Genomic DNA, 23,115 nt, shown 5'->3' on the forward strand with positions numbered 1-23,115 from the left:
TATTTTCACTTTTGTCTTTGTATTCTCAACATCTTAGAAGACTGGCATATCATAAGCAGGTATTTAATAAATACATATTGATTGATTGGAAGAGGAAAAAAACCCCACAACTAAAAAAAGAACTGTATTACCTCTATTCCTCTAAGTGAACTTTAAAGCCTTAAACTAGAATGGAGGTGGTCCTGAGTTCTCAAAGTCTAAGCCTAAACTCAAGTTTTGAATATGGCCTTGGTACAGACTTCATGTCTGTCATTCTGGCATCAATCTAGCTAAATTCTGAGAGACTTATTCCAGGTTTGCCAAAAGTGTGATCAAGGGATCAGAGATCTGGAGTTGGAAGGTACCTAGTCTAGAGATAAAAGATAGGGGTTGGACCCAAGTGAGAAAATTCATACCAGTGCAGGCTGGGCACTTTTTCTTTGCAAAAGATATTCTTAGAGGGCTACCTAAAACACTGAGAGATTAAGGTATTTTCACTCAGATCCTCCTTTCTTTGACACGTATGGGCTATGTGACCTATTCATCTGAGCACCAATCTTGTTAAATTTAGAGAAGTGCATCACTAGATTGATCAACAGCATGATTGCAGGATTATAGGTTTGGAGTTTAAAAGGATCTCAAGTTGTCTTCCTGACTTCAAGACCAGATTTCTATCCACTGTGTCACTGTCTTTCTTGGGAAATTAAGTGATTTGTGTAAGGTCACATAAGTAGAAAATGGCAGAACCAGAATCTGAACGCTGTTCCTCTGACTCCAAATCAAGCAACTACAATGCCCAAACTGAGTAGCAGCTGACATCTAAGGCAGCTCACCCAAAGATCATGGCCACTGGATAGAACCCTGAGAGAACTCAGCATTTTGGTTTTCAGACTACAGTAAGGTGAGGGAATCCATTATGGTCTTGAATTTTCTGAACATGGCAATTTTTGTGGAAGGGTCTGATCTGCAGTGGTGTGAGAGAGAACCCACACCAATGAAACCACAGATAATTTTTACTAAAAATTAATAGATGAAGCCACTATTTAAAAACTTTGTACTTATTTACATCTTTAAATTGGATTTCATCATATAAAATGTCCCATTAACAACTTAACAGTTACTTCCTCTGTATCTTCATCAATGTTCTTAGAATGTGACATTGGCTGTCTTCCAAGTATTTCATATGGAATCACTATCATATAGAAGAAAAATGAAACATGTCTCTTTAGCTTCAGGGAAAGAACTAAAAGAAATGGGAAACAAGGTGGCTAGGTGGCACAGTGAATAGAGCACTGACCCTGGAGTCAGGAGGACCTGAGTTTAAATCCGGCCTCAGACACTTGACACACTTAACTAGATTAGTGTGACCTTGGGCAAGTCACTTAACCCCAACTACCCTCAAAAAGGCAAAAAAAAAAAAAAAAGGAAATGGGAAACATTTGCAGAGGTGATTCTAGCCTAGTTTATGGAAAAATTTTAGAGTACAAGAAAGCAACAGATTACCTATTAGTAGAGGTCTCTAAACACATAACAATTCTTTGGGGATATTGTACAAAGTCAGGTACAGTTTGAACTAGATGGTCTCTGAAGCCTTTTCCAACTCAGATTCTCTGGGTCATTGTCTATTAATCTTTGTGTGTCTTTATGCTTTTCCTTCTACACAGATGGAGCTCATATGTCTTATAGTCTACTAGTTCCAATTTTTTTTTGTTTTGCATTATTTCATATGGCTTTCTACTCCTCATATTTAATTATCTTAATGGGACTGTGACATTCTATATTACAGTGATGTACCATTTTTGAAAGATACTCCCTAATTATTAGAAACTTTTCTTTAGGTATGTGCCTAATTCCTTAGTAAATCTAATTTGATTAGTCAATCAATAGCATTTATTAAGCACCAGGGACTGTGTTAGAACCTGCAGATACAAAGACAAAAATGAAAGGTCTCAAAGAGTTTATGTTTTATCAAAAGTAACATGTGTACAGATAGAGTATGTAAGTTAAACACAAAATAAATAGAAGGTAGTTTTTGGTGGAGAAAGGCACTAGCACCTGGGGTAATCAGGAAAGACCTTACATAGAAGGCAGTGCTTAAAGCTGAGCTTTGAGAGAAGCTAGTGAGAAGAGAGTACAATAAAGGCACAAGGCACACTCTCTGCAAGAAGACCTATGTCAGGAACTATAAGATGGTCAATTTTGCTATATTATAAATTCCATGAAGGGAAATAATGTATATTAAGGCTGGAAAGGAAGGTTAGATCCTGGTTGTAAAGGATTTTAGGTACCAACAAGAGAAGTTAGCATCTGATTTTGGAACAGGGAGTCTTAATTTGGGGTTTGTGAACCTGATTTTTTAATATTTTGCTAACTATTTCAATATAATTGGTTTCCTTTGTAATTCTATGTATTTTATGCATTTAAAACATCCTTCTGAGATGTGGTCCATAGGCTTCACCTGACTGCCAAAGGGGTCCATTACATACAAAAAAATTCAGAAGCTTTGTGATAAAGGTAACAAAGAACTACAGGAATTAATAGGTGGGAGGGGAAGATGTCATATGGTTAGGCCTAAACTTCAAGAACATCACCTTAGTAGTTATGTGGAGAGTGGATAGGAGAGTGCATAGATTTGAGGCAGGGAGGCCAATTGTTAATAACAGCTTATCTGTTACTCCCTCAGAATCCTGATCAATTTTCTTAGGGGTGAAAGCTGTTTTCAAGTACTTGACTCACTATCCTCTCCAAGTTGTTTCTGACTCCCTGGTCTTCATCAATATGAGCCAGTTATCTTCTCATCTTAATAGTTCCCTCATCCCCTGTGGCATTCTATCCTGGAAAATCACTACCCTTGCAACCCCCTTCTCCCACTGGTGAGTTCTTTTTGGAACCTCATTTTAAAAGGGCTGAGGACAGCCATCCGTTATGCCTCTCCTGGATCTGCTTCTGACTCTCCAGATTTCACTACCATGCTCCCAAAGTGAGTATTCCTTTCCCAACTTGTAAGGTCCCTTTTATGTGTTGTCTTCCTGCATTAAGAGTATAAGCCCCTTGATGGTAAGGACTGTCTATATTTTTTCTTCGCACAATGCCTGGCACGTAGTAAGAGCTTAATAAATGCTTGTTGATTTGACTTGTCAGGTGGAAGAAGGATCAGACTTTTTCTGCTTAGCCTAAGAAGCGAAGAAAAAGCAATGGGGGAAATCTGAAGAGGTAAATTCTAGCTCAATGTAAAGAAACATTTCCTAACAATTAGCAAGGCTAATCACCTAATAATCAATCACCATGTTGTCTCTGTTTCAAGTGGATTCTTTTTAATGTGTTGAAGGAAAGTCACTCTATTCTTTTAAAATTATCAATGAATTTTTCAAAGACTATTTTTATATTTATTCATATCATATTCTTCTGGGTTTTCTTGTCAATATAATAGAATGATGCATAGCATGGGTGAAGTTGTTCCCAATGTTTCCTTTTTAAAAAAATTACTCAGTGCTGCCCCCCACCCCCGGTTAGGTTAGCCCTAATTTTTATTCAACACCTCCCAAATGTACTTGATGCTGCTACTACCCCCCTGGATTGTTCCTGCGTCTGGGGACAGTAGTGGAGGGGGCAACATTGCCCACTCTGGGAACCTATGGCAGTGGAAGGAGCACTGGGTTTGAAGTCCAGTTTGGCCACATATTACCCAACCGTGTAGCCCTGAGCAAGTAAAAAGCTATGCCTCAATTTTCTGATTTGCAAAATGAGGGAGTTAGATATTGAAATAGTCTTATATTTCTGGTATAAATCCCTCTTAGATACGACATATAATTTTTATGTACTATGTTATTCTGCTAGCTAATCTTTTTAATAGCAACGGTGCCTCTTTATGTACTAGACAAATTTTCTCAAATTTCCTTTTCAATTTTGTTTTTTCCAGGTTTAAAAAATAATGAAATTATTTGCTTTGTAAAAGGTATTGGGTAGTAGCCTTCTATATTCCTTTATATTTATGCATTATCTACTTATTAAAGGAATTACTTAGTCTTTAAATGTTTGAGAAAATAATTACCTCTGGTACCACTGATACTTTCACAAACATTATAACAAGAGGGCAAAAGTTCTGATAGGATATATACCAAGCTAGAACGGCTTTGGGTTTGGTTCTAGCAACAGACCATGCCTACTCTTTAAAGACCAGCCTAGTTATAAGAACAGATAGGTTCACAACTATCACGTTAACCACTAGGTGCTGAATTCTTTGGTCATGGCAGCCCATGAGAAAGAAAAAGACAGAGAAACAGATGGAGAACAGCAGCAAAGGGATGGGGGTGGGGCCAAAGATGCTAAGGAAGAATGGTGTAAACTAACTATAAATATATACTGTTAGTACTCTAAATGTGAGATCTTTGTCTAACAACAACTGATAGACTACTATACAGACTGAACAACATTAATATCACCCAGAGCTCACAATAAATAAAACCAAGAGATAAAGAAGTTACATCTTAAATGGAAGAATGGCTCAGATTCTCCTTGAAGAGGCAAATAAACCAATTAGAATAATTATGTGCCCAAGAGAACATAAATAATTTATGGGACAAATGGGTATTTTGCCTTACAATGCTTATGATGATCGTAAGTAAAAGATTACCATGAAGATGACTGCAGTTTGTGCAATCACATTTAATGAAGAGAAAAGAGAAAGTCTACAAAGAATTTGACAAAATTCTCCAAACCAAAGCAATAGATAATCTTGACACTTATTGATGTTAATGCAAAGGTGGGCATATAGAAGGCCAGTGAAAAAAAATGTTGAAAAACAGGGATATCTCAAAAATAAAAGAGGCCAAACAGCTGCAGATTATGCAGACTCCTTTCCATGTATCATAAATATCTTCTGCAGTAGAGAAAGATGGAAGATGCTGGAATATACCACATCATAAAAAAAGTGAAACCAACTATATCTCAACAGATAAGAAATAACTGGTTAGTGATACTGGATTTATTTCTGAGTCATCATTGGTGTGTAGTTGTATAATTGACTAGTTAGAGCAAAGGTCAAAGTCAACACCAAACTAGAAGAAAGAATCAAAGAGAAGAAGGTACTACACATAATTTTAGCAAGTCTAACATGATACATTTAATTATGATGCTGACCCTGAAAATTAAGACAAGGATAAGGTTTAAGTCTCTGTTTACCACCATTTCATATAGAATCTGAATGATGCAAAATAAACCTCTACAGCAAAGAGGCCCAAAAATTCTATAGAAAAATTTAGCAGGTAAATATTTGGCTTCCCTTGCCAAGAAGAGAAATGCTGTAGCCAGAGGTAGTGCTAGTTGAGAGTTCATTTTCAGAACATTAAGAGGGAGAATGGAAAATTATTAGCAGTACTGCCTCATAAAACAGCTAAAAGCATGGTGGAAAAGATGCCTCTCAAAGGCATGGGGTGAGACTCAAGTAGGTCAAATCACCCTGAGCACATTTATAGACGAAACCAAAAGGAGGACATCAAACATGTTACAAATAGAACATACATAGTCATTTCTACTCAATTACCACAGTGCTTGATGTGCTACAGGAATAGGGAGATATAGCAGTTAGGAAGAAGACTGAGTCAACCATACACAAATACACAAAAGGAATTGGTGTTAGAGGCGACAATTTTGAAAGTACTAAGGGATCGATTTTCAAGCCACCTCAAGGAGGAAGATATCAAATGAATGGGAAAACAATCATGAATGGCATTATTATGAACCAAAAAAGGTGATGAAGAAAACATCAGCAACTACCAACCCATATGCCTACTTTCTTCTCTCTATAAAATCTGAGAATAAGCTATGCACATATCAGAAAAAGTCTTAATGAAAATATGAGACAGGACACAGGATAATAAGATCACAGGTTTGGAGATCATGTAGTTCAATCCCCTCATTTTATAGATGAGGAAACTGAGGTCCACAGAGTTTAAGGGACTTACTCAAGGTCTAGTGAGCTAGGCCTTGAAATAAGTTCTTATAACTCTCAGGGTTTTTTCCATTTACATTGTACTGTCTCACCACTGAAGATGATTTTCTATAGCAGAGGACAACTTTAAAGGCACAATGACTGAAGGGTATAGAGAGTGTTTATTCATTTAAAGTATCTTTATTCAGCAGAGCAAAAAAAAAAATCGTAAAGGGTCTTTTCCAACAAACTATCTACCATGGACACATTAAGATCATAGAAGATTCCTTGGTAGGCACAATCTCAGAAATATCTGTTTAATGACCATATAATTATCCATATCAAGCTAGGATAAAACAAAGAAACATAAGGATGTTCTTTGCACAATCCAAATTGAAAAGTCAATTTCAATAGATGATAAATTCCTCTAGGCACTCCTATTTGATTGTATTTCATGAAATTGTGTTAATTTCACTAAGACCCAGCATATTGGATGTCTCTCTCAAAAGAGACAAGTTAACAATACTCAGATTAAAAACAAAGTGAATGAGGAATGCCTATTGCCCAGAGTATGCAATGCAGTTGGATTTGCAGCCTATAGAGTGAATCCATCAGTACATTAATATTTTGTGGGTACAGAAAACTGACAATGAGTTGGACCCAGAATTGAACAGAAGGAGAAAAGCAGGCTAGACTATATTTTGGAAACTATAGTACTTTCAATGACACCAAGGTACTCTGATACAAAAACCTATTTAAACAATTTTAAAAAAAATTATAAACTACCAAAGAAAATAATCAAATACAAGAAAAGTGGTAAAATCTCATCCCTAAATATTAAGACTTTTAGTATTTAGTGAGGCAGAAACAAATAAAAGAACAAAAAAGTAAAGAAAACATTTTTCAGCTTTTAAAAACAATATTTTCCCAGTGGTTCTTCACTGATATAAATCACAAAATAGCATGATATCACAAGCCTAAGGGCAATGGAGAATACAAGTAACCTGCAGCACAGTACCAAGAACCACTCTCATGCACAAAGTGGTATAAAGGAAGCACATCATTAAAAAAATATTTGATTGGTAAAGATTGTTGCATGGCCTAGCCTAGGTACTACACTCTGATACTCAAGAAATTTTAATGCCCAGAATAAGAACTTCAGCTTGTTGGATTATTTTTCTTTGGAGATAATGGGAAAATATGGGCAAGAATTGCTCACAACGTGAAGGTAAGGATAATGTACAATCTATACTAGTATAGGGAATACCACATGGATGAGATCAGAGCAACCAAAAAATTTATTGAAAATGTCTTATTTCTTCCTCACAGATTGGAATACTTGAGTTATGAATGTCTATTTGTGTTAGTTTTGGTAATTTATAGTCTTGTAAATATACATTTAATTTGTCTAATTTATTAGGATTATTGTCATGAGTTATGGAATGTTGATTTCAGAGGAATTATAGTTGAGGATAACCCAAAGGACAGTAGGCCTATGTAAGTTGCAACTCATTACCAACAAAGAATTGCAAGGGAGAAGTAGCTAAAAGGCATAAGGATTGACTTTTCTTAGTCTTCATTCTTGAAAGCAAGTCCCTATTCACATGTTTGGGGCAGGTAGGTGGCACAGTAGAGAGAATCAGGAAAATCTAAGTTCAAATCCAGCCTCACACACTTATTAATTGTCTTACCTTGGCTAAGTCACTTGACCTCTGCCTCAGTTTCCTCAAATGTAAAATGGGGATAATGATAGTACCTACCTCACAGGGTTATTATGAAGGTCAAATAAGATAATATTTGTAAAAGTACTTTATACAGTGCCTAGCACATATATATAAATGCTTATTCCTTTCTTTTTCCTTTCCAATTTTCCTTCTACCTGTCAGACCACTCTTTTATCAGTATACTTGGTTGAAGCACTGTCTATGGACCATTTTCTATGTGCAAGTACATCCCACCTGTGTCCCAGGTTTCTCATCTTTCTCCATAAACTATTCTCTCTTAGTAATTTTATCACTCAGAGCTAATTTATCATTTCTATGATGACTTCCAAATCTACATATCCAGCTCTTATCTTGCTCTCAAACTCCAACCTTACATTACCAACTTGTGGACATCTTTACTGCACCTTAAATGATATCCCTACCCACAGTCTCCAACTAACTCCCCGCCCCCAATCTATACTCCACACAGCTGCTGAAGTGGTATTTTTAAAGCAAGTCCTGACCCTCCTACTATTCTGATAAAGAAGCTTTACTGGTTCCCTACTTTCTCTAGGATAACATACAAGTTTGGTATTTAAAGCTTTTCACAATCTGGTTCATGTTTCACATTACTCCCCATCACATATTCCGTGTTCAGCCAAATAAGGTTTTTTCCTGTGGATGTCCTGTTCTCCCTTCTCACTTTTGAGTCTTAGAATCCCTAGCTTCCTGTAAGGCTCAGCTCAACAACCACCTTCTATACTTAGCCATTCCTCATCTTACCCCCTGCCCAGTTATTAGTTTTCCTCCCTGTTTCCAGAATTTACTCTGTATTCATTTTATTTATTTGAATGCATGTGTTTCTCCTCAGTAGAATATGACTCCTTAAGGGTAAAGAATGTTGTGTTTTTAATCACCATCTCTAGTTCCTAAGGCTTTGTACACTGTAGGTACTTAATAAATGCTTGTTGAATTATATAAAATAAAGGATGTCATCAGAGAGACATGACTGAAAAAGGAAGTGGACTGATCATGTAGTAAGAGTAAGTAAATAAGTAAGGATAAGTAAAATTCTCCATTTATATTCATGAAATGTCAAAAGTAGGAGTCCTGAGGCAGCATTCTTGTGAACCCTTATAGAAGATTTATAAGAAAACATGGGTCAAGATGGTGGAGTAGAAACAGAGCTTCCACTGGGCTCCGGCTCCCACCTCCCCCAATTCATGTAAAAGGGGAATCTGAACAAACCTGGGAGCTACAGAACCCACAAAATGACACAAAGAATCTAACCTCCCACTGAGGATAGCCCGGTAGGCCGGCAGGGAGCAGCCAGCGCAGGGCCCAACCCCAGCCCCGCATGAGGTTTTAGCTCCAGGGTGGGCCTGACCAACCACCAGCTGGAGGGACTTCAGATCACCAGCAGCCATGGCAGTTTCCAGAATTATCAACCCATAGATGCTAAAGAGAAAGTGAGAGGTCAGTGCAGTGTGGACTTTGGGATCCAGTAGTTGGGAGTGCGGTTGGCCTTTATCCCCTGGAGGGAGAAGCCACTGAGGCACCGCAGCCGTGCAGCCGCAGCCATGTGGAAGCTTCAGCTCCTGGCCTGTAGAATGTAGGGGGACCGAGTGACCAGTCTGAGGGATAATGGCTCTTGCTTTAACCTGCCTGGATTTGGATTGTGGTTTAGGGTGGAGATCCTGGGATTTGTGACCAGCTTGCCAGTGCGTGTGGAGGCTTCAGAGAGGGCACCCAACTAATATCTTTGGCAGCTGAGAAAACCCCAGCATTTGGTATGAAGCTCCCCTGTCTGGTAGCAGAGTTCTACTGGGGCAAAAAGCCCAAAAGTCAAGTAACTGAGTGGCAACATGAGTAAAAGAGGGAAGCAAAGCACACAGAGGAATCCAACATTAGACTCCTATTTTGGGGACAAAAAGGATCAAAGCATGGAAGAGAAGGAAGACAGTAAAGTCAGAACTCCTGAACCAAAAGCTTCCAAGAAAAATACAAGCTGGTTACAGGCCATAGAGGAGCTTAAAAAGGATTTTGAAAATCAAATAAGAGAGGTGGAGGAAAAATTGGGAAGAGAAATGAGAACTATGCTGCAAGAAAATTATGAAAAGAGAGTCAACAACCTGACTGAAGAAAATAACACCTTAAAAAATAGACTAACGCAGAATGCAAAAGAGGCTCTAAAAGGCAATGAGGAAAAGAATGCCTTAAAAAGCTGAATTTGCCAGATGGAAAAAGAATCTCAAAAGCTCACTGAAGAGAATCATTCCTTCAGAATTAGACTGGATCAAATGGAAGCTAGTGACTTTATGAGAAATCAAGATACTATTAAACAGATCCAAACAAATGAAAAAATAGAAGGCATGTGAAATATCTCATTGGAAAAACCACTGACCTGGAAAATAGATCCAGGAGAGATAATTTAAAAATTATTGGACTACATGAAAGCCATGATCAAAAAAGGAATCTAGAAATCATCCTTCAAGAAATTCTCAAGGAAAATTGCCCTGATGTTTTAGAACCAGAGGGCAAAACAGAGGTTGAAAGAATCCACAGATCGCCTCCTGAAAAAGACCCCCAAAAGAAAATTCCTAGGAATATTATAGCCAGGTTCCAGAATTCCCAGATCAAGGAGACAATATTACAAGCAGCCAGGAAGAAACAATTTGAATATTGTAGAAACACAATCAGGATAACACAGGATCTGGAAGCTTCTACACTGAGGGACTGAAGGGCTTGCAATATGATATTCCGGAGGGCAAAGGAGCTGGGATTAAAACCAAGAATCACCTACCCAGCAAAACTGAGTATCATGTTTCAGGGGGAAAATATGGTCAGTCAGTGGAATAGAGGACTTTCAAGCATTCTTGATGAAAAAACCAGAATTGAACAGAAAATTTGACATTCACATATATATACACATACATATATATGTCTACATAGGAGGATATATGGGTATATGAATACATATGTAAATGTGTGTATATATGTGTACCGATATACATAGATAGAGGGCACAGGACCAGTTTAATGGGAAGGGATGATACTTAAAAGGTGAAATTCAGAGGTGAGAGAGGAATATAATGAGAGGAGATGGGAAGATACAGATTGGGGTAAACTATCTCATGTACAAGAGGTAAGGGAAAATGGTTACAATGGAGGGGAAGAACAGGAAGTCAAAAGGGAATGGGTCAACCTTATTCTCATTGAATTTGTCTCAGGGAGGGAATGACATATGCACTAAATAGGGTATTTCACTCTACAGGAGAGTAGGGGGGAAGGGGATGTGAGGGGGGATGATGGAAAGGAGGGCAGGCTGGGGGAGAGGGAAGTTGGAAGCACCCACTTTTGAAAAGGGAGAGGATCAAAGTAGAGAATAGAACAAGTGGGAGGTGGGATAGGAAGGAGGGAAATATAGTCAGTCTTTTACAATATATCTACTATGGAAATGTTTTCCATACCTACACATGTATAACCTATACTGAATTCCTTATCTTCCCAGTAAGGGTGGGTGACAAGGGAGGAAGGGAATGAATCTGGAATTCAAAGTTTTAAAATCAAATGTTTAAAAAAAAAAAAAAATATATATATATATACACTATTATCACTATTATTTTACATGTAAATGGGAAATAAGATATACAGGCATTGGGGTATAGAGATCCAACGTGCCCTACTGGAAAGTTGGAGAGGGTATGGGAGAAGATATGGGAGAGAGCAGATTGGAGGAGGGGATATCCAGTGTGATTGCTATTTTGGGATGGTGGGTAGGGGAAAAACGGGGAGAAAATTTGTAACTCCAAATCTTGTGGAAACAAATGATGTAAACTAGAAGTTAATAAAGCATTTGATAAAAAAAATAAAAGAAAACATGGACAAGAGTCACACAGGATGAGAAGCTATGAATAAGACTTGATATGTGCTGGTGAAAATTGTGTCCAAGTAAATGAGATCACAGATCCAAAGAAATGTTGTAGACTATACCTGTACTTAATAACTCCTGGTGATATCAATCTCTTTCGTGTTTGTTTTCTAATCTTGATGACTACGTTTTCTTTTTCCTTTTAAAAATCACTTTTGTTAATGGTTTATAAATCTTTTTGAAAACTGAACTCAAATGCATTTATCATTTCAATTTTTTCCTACTTCATTTCTGCCCTTAACTTTATCATCACTTTTTCTACTTTTCTTTTGGACTATTTGTTTTCCTTTTTTTTTCCTTTTTATATATCTGTTAACAGTTTATTTAATTAATTCAGATATGTGATTTTTTTGTTAGTCTTTTCATTAGATTTGTCCTATTTTGACAACAGAGGAATAAGCTGGATGGTGTCCAGAGGAAGGCAATCAGGATAACTGTAGGATTGAGGTTTGTGCCATAGGAGGATCAGTTTAAGGAACTGATTGAGACATTTATCCCAGACAAGAGTAGATTTATGGGGAATATGATAGTTGTCTTCAAGTAAATCAAAGGATATCATGTGAAAGAGATTTTAGACTCACTGTACTGACTCCAACTGGGCAGGAAAAAGAGTAATGGATAGAAGCTGCAAAGAAGAATATTTAAGTCTGATAAAAGGACAACTTTACTAACAATCAGAGCTATCCAAAAGTGGAATGGGCTACCTCAGGAGGTAGTAGGTCTTCCTTCACCAGAAGTTGCATAGTATATTTTAGACCAGCCTCTTAATTTAAATCTAGTTATCTATATTTTTATGTTAATGGTGTTTATTGTAGGTAGTAAATTGATGGGCTTATTTTTTAACTTGTGACACTTTTTTTTGGGGAGGGGGGAGTCAATTGGGGTTAAGGGACTTGCCCAAGGTCACACAGCTAGCAAATGTCTAAGGCTGGATTTGACCTCAGGTCCTCCTGACTATAGGATTGGTGCTCTATCCACTGTACCACCTACCACAACTTTCAAAAGGTAATTCAGATCATTCAAATTTAACATTTGAAATGGTAAAATCAATTTTGTCTTATTGATTTTTTCCTTTTGCCTAATTTTTTCTCAATGTCCAGGAGAAATGTAACTTATTTTTTCTATCATAATTATTTTTATATTAAAGTTAATTTAATTTGAACAAAACTCTTAACTTTTAGAATACTATGGCTGTTTTATAATTCTTTGATGTTTTACTTCGTTTCAGTTAAAGGCAAAGAATTTGTTCTGGGATCTCCAAGACCTTTCTTTTTATATTTTCTTTATTATTTTATGCTTCTTTATTTGTTGGTTATAAGTGGCTAGGTGGTACAGTGCAGAGTACTTAGAGCCAAGAAGATCTAGTTTTCTAGCTCTGTGAAAGGCACATAACCTCTCTATGCCTCAGTTTTCTTCACTGTGAGGATCAAAGGAGATAACATGTAAAGTGCTTTGCACACCTTAATGTGTTATATAAATGTTAGCTATTATTATTGCTTGTCAATTACAAATTGCTTTTATTATATAACAAATATGGGTATTTAATTCTATTTTTTGTCAATTCACAGACACTAATTTGTTTCTATTTTACTTACAAAGGTTTATATATGTATTATATCTAGGGATTTTAACTATAGGTAATAACAGTATTAACATATGCTATTATTTTTAATATTTTATCACTGAATTGATTTGGTACCAGGGACTAAATATTAATAAGTATTTAAAATATCAATAAGTATTTTTTCACTTTGGGTTTTTACCGATCAACTTACTGAGGATTGTTTTTGAATGTTAATCTCTTATCTTCAAAATGACATGCTCAAAATTTGCAGGAAAAATAATTTAAAAAACTTTTAGGCCTTTTATATATGATGTTATTTGAATTGGTGGTTTTAATAGGTATTTTTCTTTTTCAATGCTTAAGGTTTCTATGTCCTTATAATTTCAAGATTTAACAATCATATTCTCAAGAAATTTACGCTTTAGCCCTTCCACACTTTAGTCTTATGAATTGTTTGTAATTGTAGCATATTTGCTATTCATTTGCTCTAAGTATTCTCAATTACCACATATCACTGCATAATAGTCACAGATTTTATGTCAAATTTTTTTTGTATGGGGGAGTAGGTGGGGTTAAAACCATTATGTGAAGCTTAATTTTTTGGGTGGGGGTACCAGTATTACTTAGAAATCATTTATTACTCAACTATGTTTGGTGCAAGATTAGGATGCACGGAATATTTGTGAATACATGTTAAAATTGGGAAGACGCAAGTTTTACCATGTCACATGACTTACTCATGACAGTTTCACCTGCCCACATGCTCACCTTGTGCCTATAGCTCTTCACTGGGTTGAGTGACAGTACAGTTAGTACTGAAGCACTCTAAACAAACCAGCAAGTAGCCTTTCTGAAATATACTGACAATGTGTGTGCACTGAGAATTCTAGGCTTGAGGCTCACAATGCACAAGAGATAAATGCATATCCATATGCCACTACATTGCTGCTCTGTTTACCTTTTAAATGACATGATGAACAGAATTATACCATGCAATGAATACATGATGAAAGGCTATAAACCAATTTTTGGACTGAAACAAAACAACACAAAACAAAAAACAGGGTGCAATGATTATGCGGTAGTGATGATTATGCAGTGAAAATACAGTAGTTTTTTTTTTTAAGCAATCAGGGTTAAGTAAGTTGCTCAAGGTTACACGGCCAGTTATTTCTGGGTGTGGTGCTAAGTATCTGAGCCTGGATTTGAACCCCAGGTCATCCTGACACTGGAGCCAGTGCTCTAACTCGCTGAGCCACCTGGCCACCCCTGTAGTTGTTCTTTTAATATCATGTTTAATTCCTTTTCTTGAAAAAAAGAATTCATAGTGATCAAAAGTTTGATCTTTTTGTTTTGTCTTTCAGGTTTTATTTTGGACTGTGTGTTCATTAATTGCTCTTAATCTGTTACATTTTGGGATTTTTCTTTTACTTGAATTTTCTACTGATTTTTCATTTAAGCATATTTTTTGATGTTTCTATTCATATTCTTATTTCTTCCAGGTTACTTTGTATTTTTTATATTCATTCTTTTATCTCTTTCCATGCCTTTGATTGAATTAGTCAATTTTTTTTTTTACATCTATGTGTAGGGCTTTAAGATTTTACAAAATACTCTTCATATAAGCTCTCCCTTTTATCTTCATATTAATCTTATAAGGTATGTACTATGAATGGGATTACTATATCAACAAACCTATTATTAGATTTATTTCTTCCACTCATATTTACCTGCAATGCTCCTACTATTGGTTTCAGTGTACATCACTGTAGAAATCTTATCTCTTGACATTTTATTTTATAATTTCTTTATCTTATCAGCATTTATATTTAAATTGTTCACTGCTCAACAAATTTTATTCTTGTCCTTCCTAGAGTTATCCTTTCATTCAATCCTCTTTCTTGCTCCCTTTTCTAACTTATGAAAAAATTTTTGAATGAGGGAAATGTAAGATCCAAGTTCCTGATAACTTAAGAACCAATGGCCACTGCTGTAACAGAAAAGGACACCAAAGTACTACGTTGTCTGTAATCTGACCATTCCTTTGAAATGGGGAATAAATTACAGGAGTTCCTGTAGGTGATAAAGGTATAATTTTTTCCTGCTATTTCTTTTGATCTCCATTAAACTCCTCCTTGCTATTTTTCTTGTTTTTTTTTCACTGGTTCCTTCTCTCTTCTTCTAAGATTTAATGATATGGTAGTGCAGACTGTTGTTGTTACCATTCATATAGGCTATCAAAAACCAATCCATTCCTACCTATTTTTTATTTTTCTACCTCAGCCTCAACAACCCATCATAACGAATCCAAGTAACTGAAATCCACTGATAATTGTGGCAAAAAAGTTCATTTGATCTTCCCCTAATCTAACTAGAAGAGCTGCTAACAATTAACCAACAGAAAACATAAACAAACAAAAAAAATACAAAAGGCAAGAACAGTCCAAAAATGGATAAACAGATCTTAAATGGGAAGGAAGTGCCTGTAGTGGGATAATTTATATGGTGTTAAAAAAAAAAAGGTAAAGATGTTTGTTTTTGCAGGGTTTCTTTTAGCTTATTTTTAAAGCCTATTATTAGTTTTTTTTAGCCTATTTCACCTACTAAAATAATATATGTATATGGAAAATTATATACAAAGCAACTTTTGGTTGCCTGTTTACCACTTAATAAAATCCTTAATGATCAAAGATCAAATATCCTGAGTTAGGAAAAAAATGAAGGAAAAAAGGCAATAATTAAAGCTTTTCCTCAATCATGCTGGGCCATGGTTGTCTGATAAAAATCTATTGAAAAAGAAAGCCACTTAAGAACTCTGATCAACATAATGATCAATCACAATTCCACAGGACCTATAAATATGCTTCCCATCACCTACTGAAAGAGAAGTAGGTGATGGAATCAGAATGAAGACTAAGGTACATATTTTTTGGACATACCCAATGTGGAAATTATTTTTGCTTGACTAAACATTTGTTACAAGGGTTTTTTTTTCTTTTTAATGTGTGAAAGAAAAAAAATATTGTTAACTGAAAAAGATTAAATTTCTACTGTAACCTCTGCTAGAAAACCTTTGAATATCACTCCTTAAACATCTGGACCTTAGCCAAGGCCTAAAAAATGACATGAAGTCTTTGCTCTACTCTCTACATACCTTGGAAGTTGTGCTTTAACTTGTTTTTGACACAGGTTGTGATATCTTTCCACTTTCAGAAATCCCTGATTCAACATTCTCTGGCAGACTAAGTCCATTCGCTTACAAACCTACAAGATGAAGGGGGAACAAAGAAAAAACAAAAGTTATTAGTTCAGATTCAAAACTGGACAAAAAATTCTTTTGTACTTTTCCAGCCTCCTCTTTATCACTTCCACTAGCTTCTTAGTCTATTTCCTTACCAATTATATGGAAGCAAACCCTCTGCCATATATTTTCTTCACAACACTCCAAATATACTTCCTGTTTGTTTGCAAATAATGCTAAGATAAAATCAGTTTTAATATTTCATTTCAATTCACCAAGCCTTTAAGACCCAACTATGTGCTAAAATTGGAGATACAAAGACAAAAATGAAGCAATCCTTGCCCCCGAAGCAACTTGAAATTTGTACTGTAATATCCTGAACATTTTTTAATGAAATTATGTGGCATAGATTAAATCCTTGTAAAAGGGGATTAGCTTCTTCATAAATGTGGAGACGTGGTAACAAAAATAAAAAGTTGCTAAACGCTTTGATTAAAAAGTCCTAGATTTAGTCACAGGTTTTAATAGGATTGAACTAGATCATAAAATCATAGGTTTAGAACTGGAAGTGACATTATAGTTTATCTGGTCCAACTTTCTCATTTTGCAGATGAAGAAACTGAGGCGAAGTTTCTTGCCCAAGGACCTGGTAGCAGGATTTAAACTCTGGTGTTCTGACGTCAAGTTCAGTACTTTCCTCATTGCATTTGGTCTTTTCCAACTCTAAATACTATGAATTTATACTTGAGACTACTCTAAGTCTTACAAGCATAGAAATTACATAGAAATCAAAATGATGAAGCTTGGCTCCAAGGAAGACATATGAAAATCTATCTCCCATTCTTTGCATAGATGGAAAACTATGTGAAGATTATATGTCAAATATTATATATAATTGGGGCGGCCAGGTAGCACAGCGAGTAAGAGCACCGGCTCCAGTGTCAGACTGACCTGGAGATCGAATCCCGGGCTCAGACACTTAGCACCCACCCAGAAACACCTGGCTGTGTAACCTTGAGCAAGTTACTTAACCCCAATTGCTTAGGGGCGGCCAGGCGGCTCAGCGAGTAAGAGCACCGGCTCCAGTGTTGGGATGACCTGGATCAAATCTGGGCTCGCGTACTCAGCACCACACCCAGAAATAACTGGCCGTGTAGCCTTGAGCGGGTTACTTAACCCCGATTGATTAAAAAAAATATATTATATATAATGCTGGATTTGACTGATGTCTTGGTTAGTTTTGTTGAACTTTCCTCCCTCCTCTTTTTTATATATTTTGAAATGTATACAACTTTAAAAAAAATCAATAAACATTTTAAAATGAAGTTTCATATTAAAAATAAGATCTTATTTATAATTTCCCTGAATCACTACTATTATAATTATTAGGGATATTATTATTGTTAGTACCATAATTATATATTTACACAGAACTTTAAACAGTTCTTTCTATTCATCCCATTGGGGCCTCATGACAACCCTGTGATGCAAGTAGTGTAATTATCATTAACCCCAATTTATACATGAGGAAACTGATGTTCAGAGATTAAGTGGCAAGTCCAAAGTCATACAGAAAGGACTTAAACTCAGGTCATCTGACCCCAAGTCCTAACATACTATCAGCTTACAGCAGGGCCTTAATTAACCATCAGGGGTGGGAGAATGGTAGGTTCTAGTTAATTCAATTTTCTTAACTTAAAAATTAGCTAGGAAGTCCTTTGTTTAGAAAACAATGATTCACACTTACATAATCATTTAAAAGTTGTAAACTTCTTTGCTGAAAAGAATCCTGTGGGATATCATCCTCCTTTTTTGTGCTTAAGGAAACTGAAAATCTAATAGGCTAACATTTTCCATAGTTGTACATTAAACTAGTAAATGGCAAAGCTAGTATTCAAACTCAATTCCTCTAGCCAGAAGTCTGAGGGTAATAGAGTAAACTAAGGGGAAAAACTCATTAGACAGAAGGAACATGGTGAAAAGAAATGACATTATAATAATGAACACTGGTGACATATCACACAAATGGAGATTAGGGCCTTGCTCCAGGACAGGTAAATCTGGGTAGGAAATTTCAAGAACTTCAGCCAATATCTATGCCTAAGGAAGAAGCCTGGGAGGTCAAACAGCTTGATTACTTCATGGAATTCCTAAGGAATTTACTCCTGCAGCACAGGAGGAGGGAGGAGGGAGGGAAGGAGGCATTTCACGGCTCATTACAAATTTATGTTTCTTAATCTCAACTAGGTCCTTACTGGCAGGCAATTCTACTCTTTTGCTAACTAGTTACTGCATTCCTCAGAGATAGTTTCAAATGTCTTCTCAAGTCTCCCACATCCCCACAATGTTGGGTAAGGACCTAACTGTATACATTCTTGAGAAAATAGAAGTCATTCTCCCAGAACTCCATGTCTTTCCCTCTATTCTACATCTCAACCTCCCTGAGAACATCTTCCATCCTTTCCCTCTTTGTTTCAGTCTCTGATGCAGAAGTGGCTTTTCTTCTAACAAGGCCAGTCTCTGTACCTGTTCGTTTGATCCCATCCCCTCCTAGTCTTCTCTAACAGACTGCTCCCTCCCAAATCATCCCCTCTTTCTATTAAAAAATAACCTCCTATACCCCCTTTTTTTATAATGGACTTGTCAAACATCAACAAAAAGGAACATTTCCTTATACAAAGAACAGGAAATGAGGACTGTATGTGACATTGTAATCCTCTAATACATACATCCTTTTTTTTTTTAAAGTATAAATTAACTCCTAGATTCTCCTACCTGTCTGACTCCTACAACACTGTCCCTTCTCAACTTCCTTTTGCTCTCTGTATAGGGTTTTTTTTTGAAGGGCAATTGGGGTTAAATGACTTGCCCAAAGTCACACGGCTAAGTTTTGTGTGTGTGTGTGTGTGTGTGTGTGTGTGTGTGTGTGTGTTAAGTGTCTGAGGCCAGATTTGAACTCAGATTCTCCTGACTCCAGGGCCGCTGCTCTATTCACTGCGCCACCTAGCCGCCCCTCTCTGTATAGATTTAAAATATTTCACTGACACTTTTTGGTCTATTACCATCTGTGATTGCTCTCCATTAACTCCTCTCTCCCTAAAGCACTCCCTTGTAGAAAATAAGTATAGTCAAACAAAAACAAATTCTTATACAGACTGAGTCTGAAAATATATGTCACCTTCTGCACCTTTAGTGCTTGGATGCTCAGTGAAGATATGGGAAGCAATATAGAGTATTCAAACTCGGGTATTCCAGAGTCATCACTGGTCACTGCATTGATCATAGGTCTTAAGTCTTTCACAGTTGCTTTCCATTACAATGCTCTAGTCATTGCACAAACTGTTCTCCTGCTTTTGGTCACTGTGCTCTGCACCACTTCATAGAGTCCTACATTTCTAGTAAACAGTTACTTTTATCATTTCTAATGGCACAATAATATTGTTATATTAATATACCGTAATGTGTTCAGACATCCCTCACATCCTCTTAGATTCCAGTTTTTTTCTTTTGCCACAAAAAAGAGCTGCTATATATATATTTTTTTAAACAGGTGGGGTCCTTTCCTTCTGTCTTTGATCTTTTTAGGGGGCACTGACCTAGTAGTAGTGGTATCACGGGGTTAAAAGGTATTCATAGTTTACAAACTTTTGGGGCATAATTCCAATTTGCTTTCAATGGCTGGACCAATTCACAGTTTCACTAACAATGTATTAGTATGCCTATCTTCCTATAGTCCCTCTAAAAACTGTCATTTTCCATTTTTGTCATCTTTGTCAATCTGATGAGTCTGAGGTAGAAACTCAGATATTTTAATTTGCATTTCTATTGTTAGTGATTTGGAACATTTTTTCTTCAAATAATGATTGATAATTTGCTTTTCTTCTCTGTAGAACTGCCTATTCATATCTCTTGACTACTGATCTAATGGGGATAGCTCTTGTTTTTTATATATTTTATCAATTCCTTATATATTTTAAATATCAGACCTATAAGAGACAGCTAAGCTACTTCCATTTTCCACAATAGACCTTTGTCAAAAGAATTTGCTGCAAGAAAATTTGCCTAGTTCACTGTTTCTCTTCTAACTGCATTGCATTTGTGCAAAAAATCTGTGAATAAAATCATCCATTTTATCTCTTCTGATCACTTCCAACCCTCATTTGCTCAAGAGCTCCTCCTTTATCCATGATAGTGAAAGGGATTTCCTTCCTTGTTTCTATAATTTGTTTTGATATTCTTCCTATCTAGGTTATGTATCCATTTGGAGGTTAATATGGCATACTGTGTCAGATGTTAGCCTAAAAATAATTTCTACCAGACTGCTTTTCAGTTTTCTCAACAGTTTTTGATTTAACAAAAACATGATTTTGTTAAATCATGGGCCCTTACCAGAGTAGTTGTAATTCTTAGATTTACCTAACACTGACTGCTACTACGTTTAACTGCTTCTCAGTCTCTTTCTGTTTAATCTTCTTTAGTTTCTCCCTAGCTATTGGATTCTTCCATCCTGCCTACAAACACACTAAAATATTCCTCTTTAAAAAAGCCAAACCATCTCACTGTTTTGTATTACACCTTTACTTCTTTTCTCAGACAAACTATTGGGAAAAGCTATCTACTTGCTTCTCCTCTCCTCTCATTGACTACTTAAACCCTTGCAATCTGGCTTCTAACCTTACCACTCAACTGAAACTATTCTCTCTAAAATTACAAGAGATCACCTAATGACCAAATTCAATGACCTTTCTCAGGGCTAGATCTTCTAAACCTATCTGCAACATTTGGCAATACTGACCATCCTGTTGGACACTTTCTTCTTCCTTCCTCCCTCTCTCTCTTCCAAGCCTGTCCAACTATTCCTTTACAGTCTCTACTGCTAGATCATTGTCCATGTCCCATCCCTTAACTGTCTCTGTCCTGGGACCTCTCCATTTCACTCTCTATGCTCTCAGTGATTTCATCAGCTCCCATTGGTTTAATTATCACTTCTTCAGAAATGATTCTTAGGTCTGTGTATTTAGACTTAACTTCTCTCCAACCAAATGACCTACACACACCTCAAACTCAGTATGGCCAAAACAACTCTTAATTCCCCTAAACCTACCCCTCTTTGTAATTCCCCATTCTTGTCAAAGGTATCACCACCCTTCCAGTTAAAGTTCACAATACTGAAGCCACTGGGCTATTCAGTGTATCCAATGAGCTGCCAGGTCTTGATAATTCTCTCCCCACTGTAACTTTCAAACATGCATCCATTCTATCACCTCACTCAGAAAGTCCCCATCCTAATTAAAAACTTTATGGCTCCTCACTTGGTTTTAGCAATATTCAACTAAGTGGCTTTCCCACTTCCACAGTCTCACTCTTGTCTCCAATTCATTGTCCATACAAATACCAGAGTGATCGCAATTTCTAAAGCAGAGGTTTGATCATGTCACTTTCCTGCTCAAGAAATTCTAGTGGCTTTTCTTGCCTTTTGAATAAAATATAAACTTTTCTGTTTGAAGTTTAAAGCCCTTCACAATATGTTAGAAGACTTCCCTTCCAGACTTATTATGTGTTATTCTTCCTCATGCACTACAAGATTCAGCCAAATTAGTTATAACAACAACAAACATTTATAGAGTGCTTACTATGCGCCAGCACTATGCTAAGTGATTTACAATTTTCATCTCATTTGATCCTCACAACAACCCTGAGAGATAGCTGCTATTATTATCCTGATTTTACAGATGAGAAAATTGAGGCAAACAGAAGTTAAGAGACTTGTCCAGGCTCACAAGGCCAGTATCTGAATTCAGGTTTTCTTGACTCCAATTCCAGCACTCCACCCACTGTGCTACCAGCTGCCCCAAACATAGAAAAGGAACAAGCTGTTTCTTGTACATTACATGCTGTTTCCAGTCTCCATGCCTTTATGCAGGAAATCCTCCATGCCTACAATGTATTCCCTCCTCACCTCTGCCTCTTAGAATCTAGAGCCTACTTTAAAACTCAGCTCAAATGTCACCTCCTAAATGAGACCTTTCCTGACTTCCCTAGCTCTTACTGCACTGCATCCCCTGTGAAATTTGTTGTTCAGTCATTTCCTACTTTTCATGACCTCATTTGGGGTTTTCTTGGCAAAGATATTGGGAGTGGTTTGCCATTTCCTTCTCCAGTTCATTTTACAGATGAGGAAACTGTGGCAAACTGGGTTAAGTGACTTGCCCAGGAACTCACAGCTAGTGTTTGAGGCTGAATTTGAACTCAGGAAGATGAGTCTTCCTGACTCCAAGTCTGCTATTCTATCCATTGAACCAAGTAGCTGCCCAACTTGTGAAATTACCATGCATTTACTTTGTATATATTTTGTAACTATTTATATGAGGACATGTTATTTTGCCCAATAGACTATAAATTCCTTGAGATAACGGACTATTTCTTTTTTGTCTTAGTATCTTTAGGACTTAGCATAGTTCCTGGCACATAAAAAGCACATGATAAAATGGCTGACTGATTCAGGCCCCCCTCAACACCCACCCCCATCCTTCTCACAGTTCAGCAACCAGAGAAACTCGCTTCCCACTTCCACAACTGAATCATGGTAGTAGGGCAGGTGGATTCCTTTTGATTAAGAACAAGATGTAGGATTATTCAACACATACTTATTAAGCAACTTACTATAGGAAGAAACAATGTGCATACATATAAGTATATGCATATTATATACAAAATGAATACAAAATAGTTTTGGGAAGAGGGCACTACAAGCAGAAGGATCAGGAA

General features: G+C 36.6%; 1 protein-coding gene across 2 annotated transcripts in view; it reads right to left on the reverse strand.

The window, feature by feature from the left end:
* The window catches only part of FBXO28 (F-box protein 28), a 67,585-nt gene that overhangs the window by 31,357 nt on the left and 13,113 nt on the right, over nt 1–23,115 (reverse strand). For both annotated transcript variants that reach the window (XM_069062600.1, XM_069062601.1), the window contains exon 2: nt 16,261–16,370. In XM_069062600.1, the coding sequence (XP_068918701.1) occupies nt 16,261–16,370 (110 nt within the window). The remainder of the gene's footprint in view (nt 1–16,260; nt 16,371–23,115) is intronic.

This window comes from Petaurus breviceps, unplaced genomic scaffold (genome assembly GCF_028583685.1).
Source record: "Petaurus breviceps papuanus isolate PSGF00001 unplaced genomic scaffold, PetGlider_PUasm1.0 90466, whole genome shotgun sequence".
Classification (NCBI taxonomy): domain Eukaryota; kingdom Metazoa; phylum Chordata; class Mammalia; order Diprotodontia; family Petauridae; genus Petaurus; species Petaurus breviceps.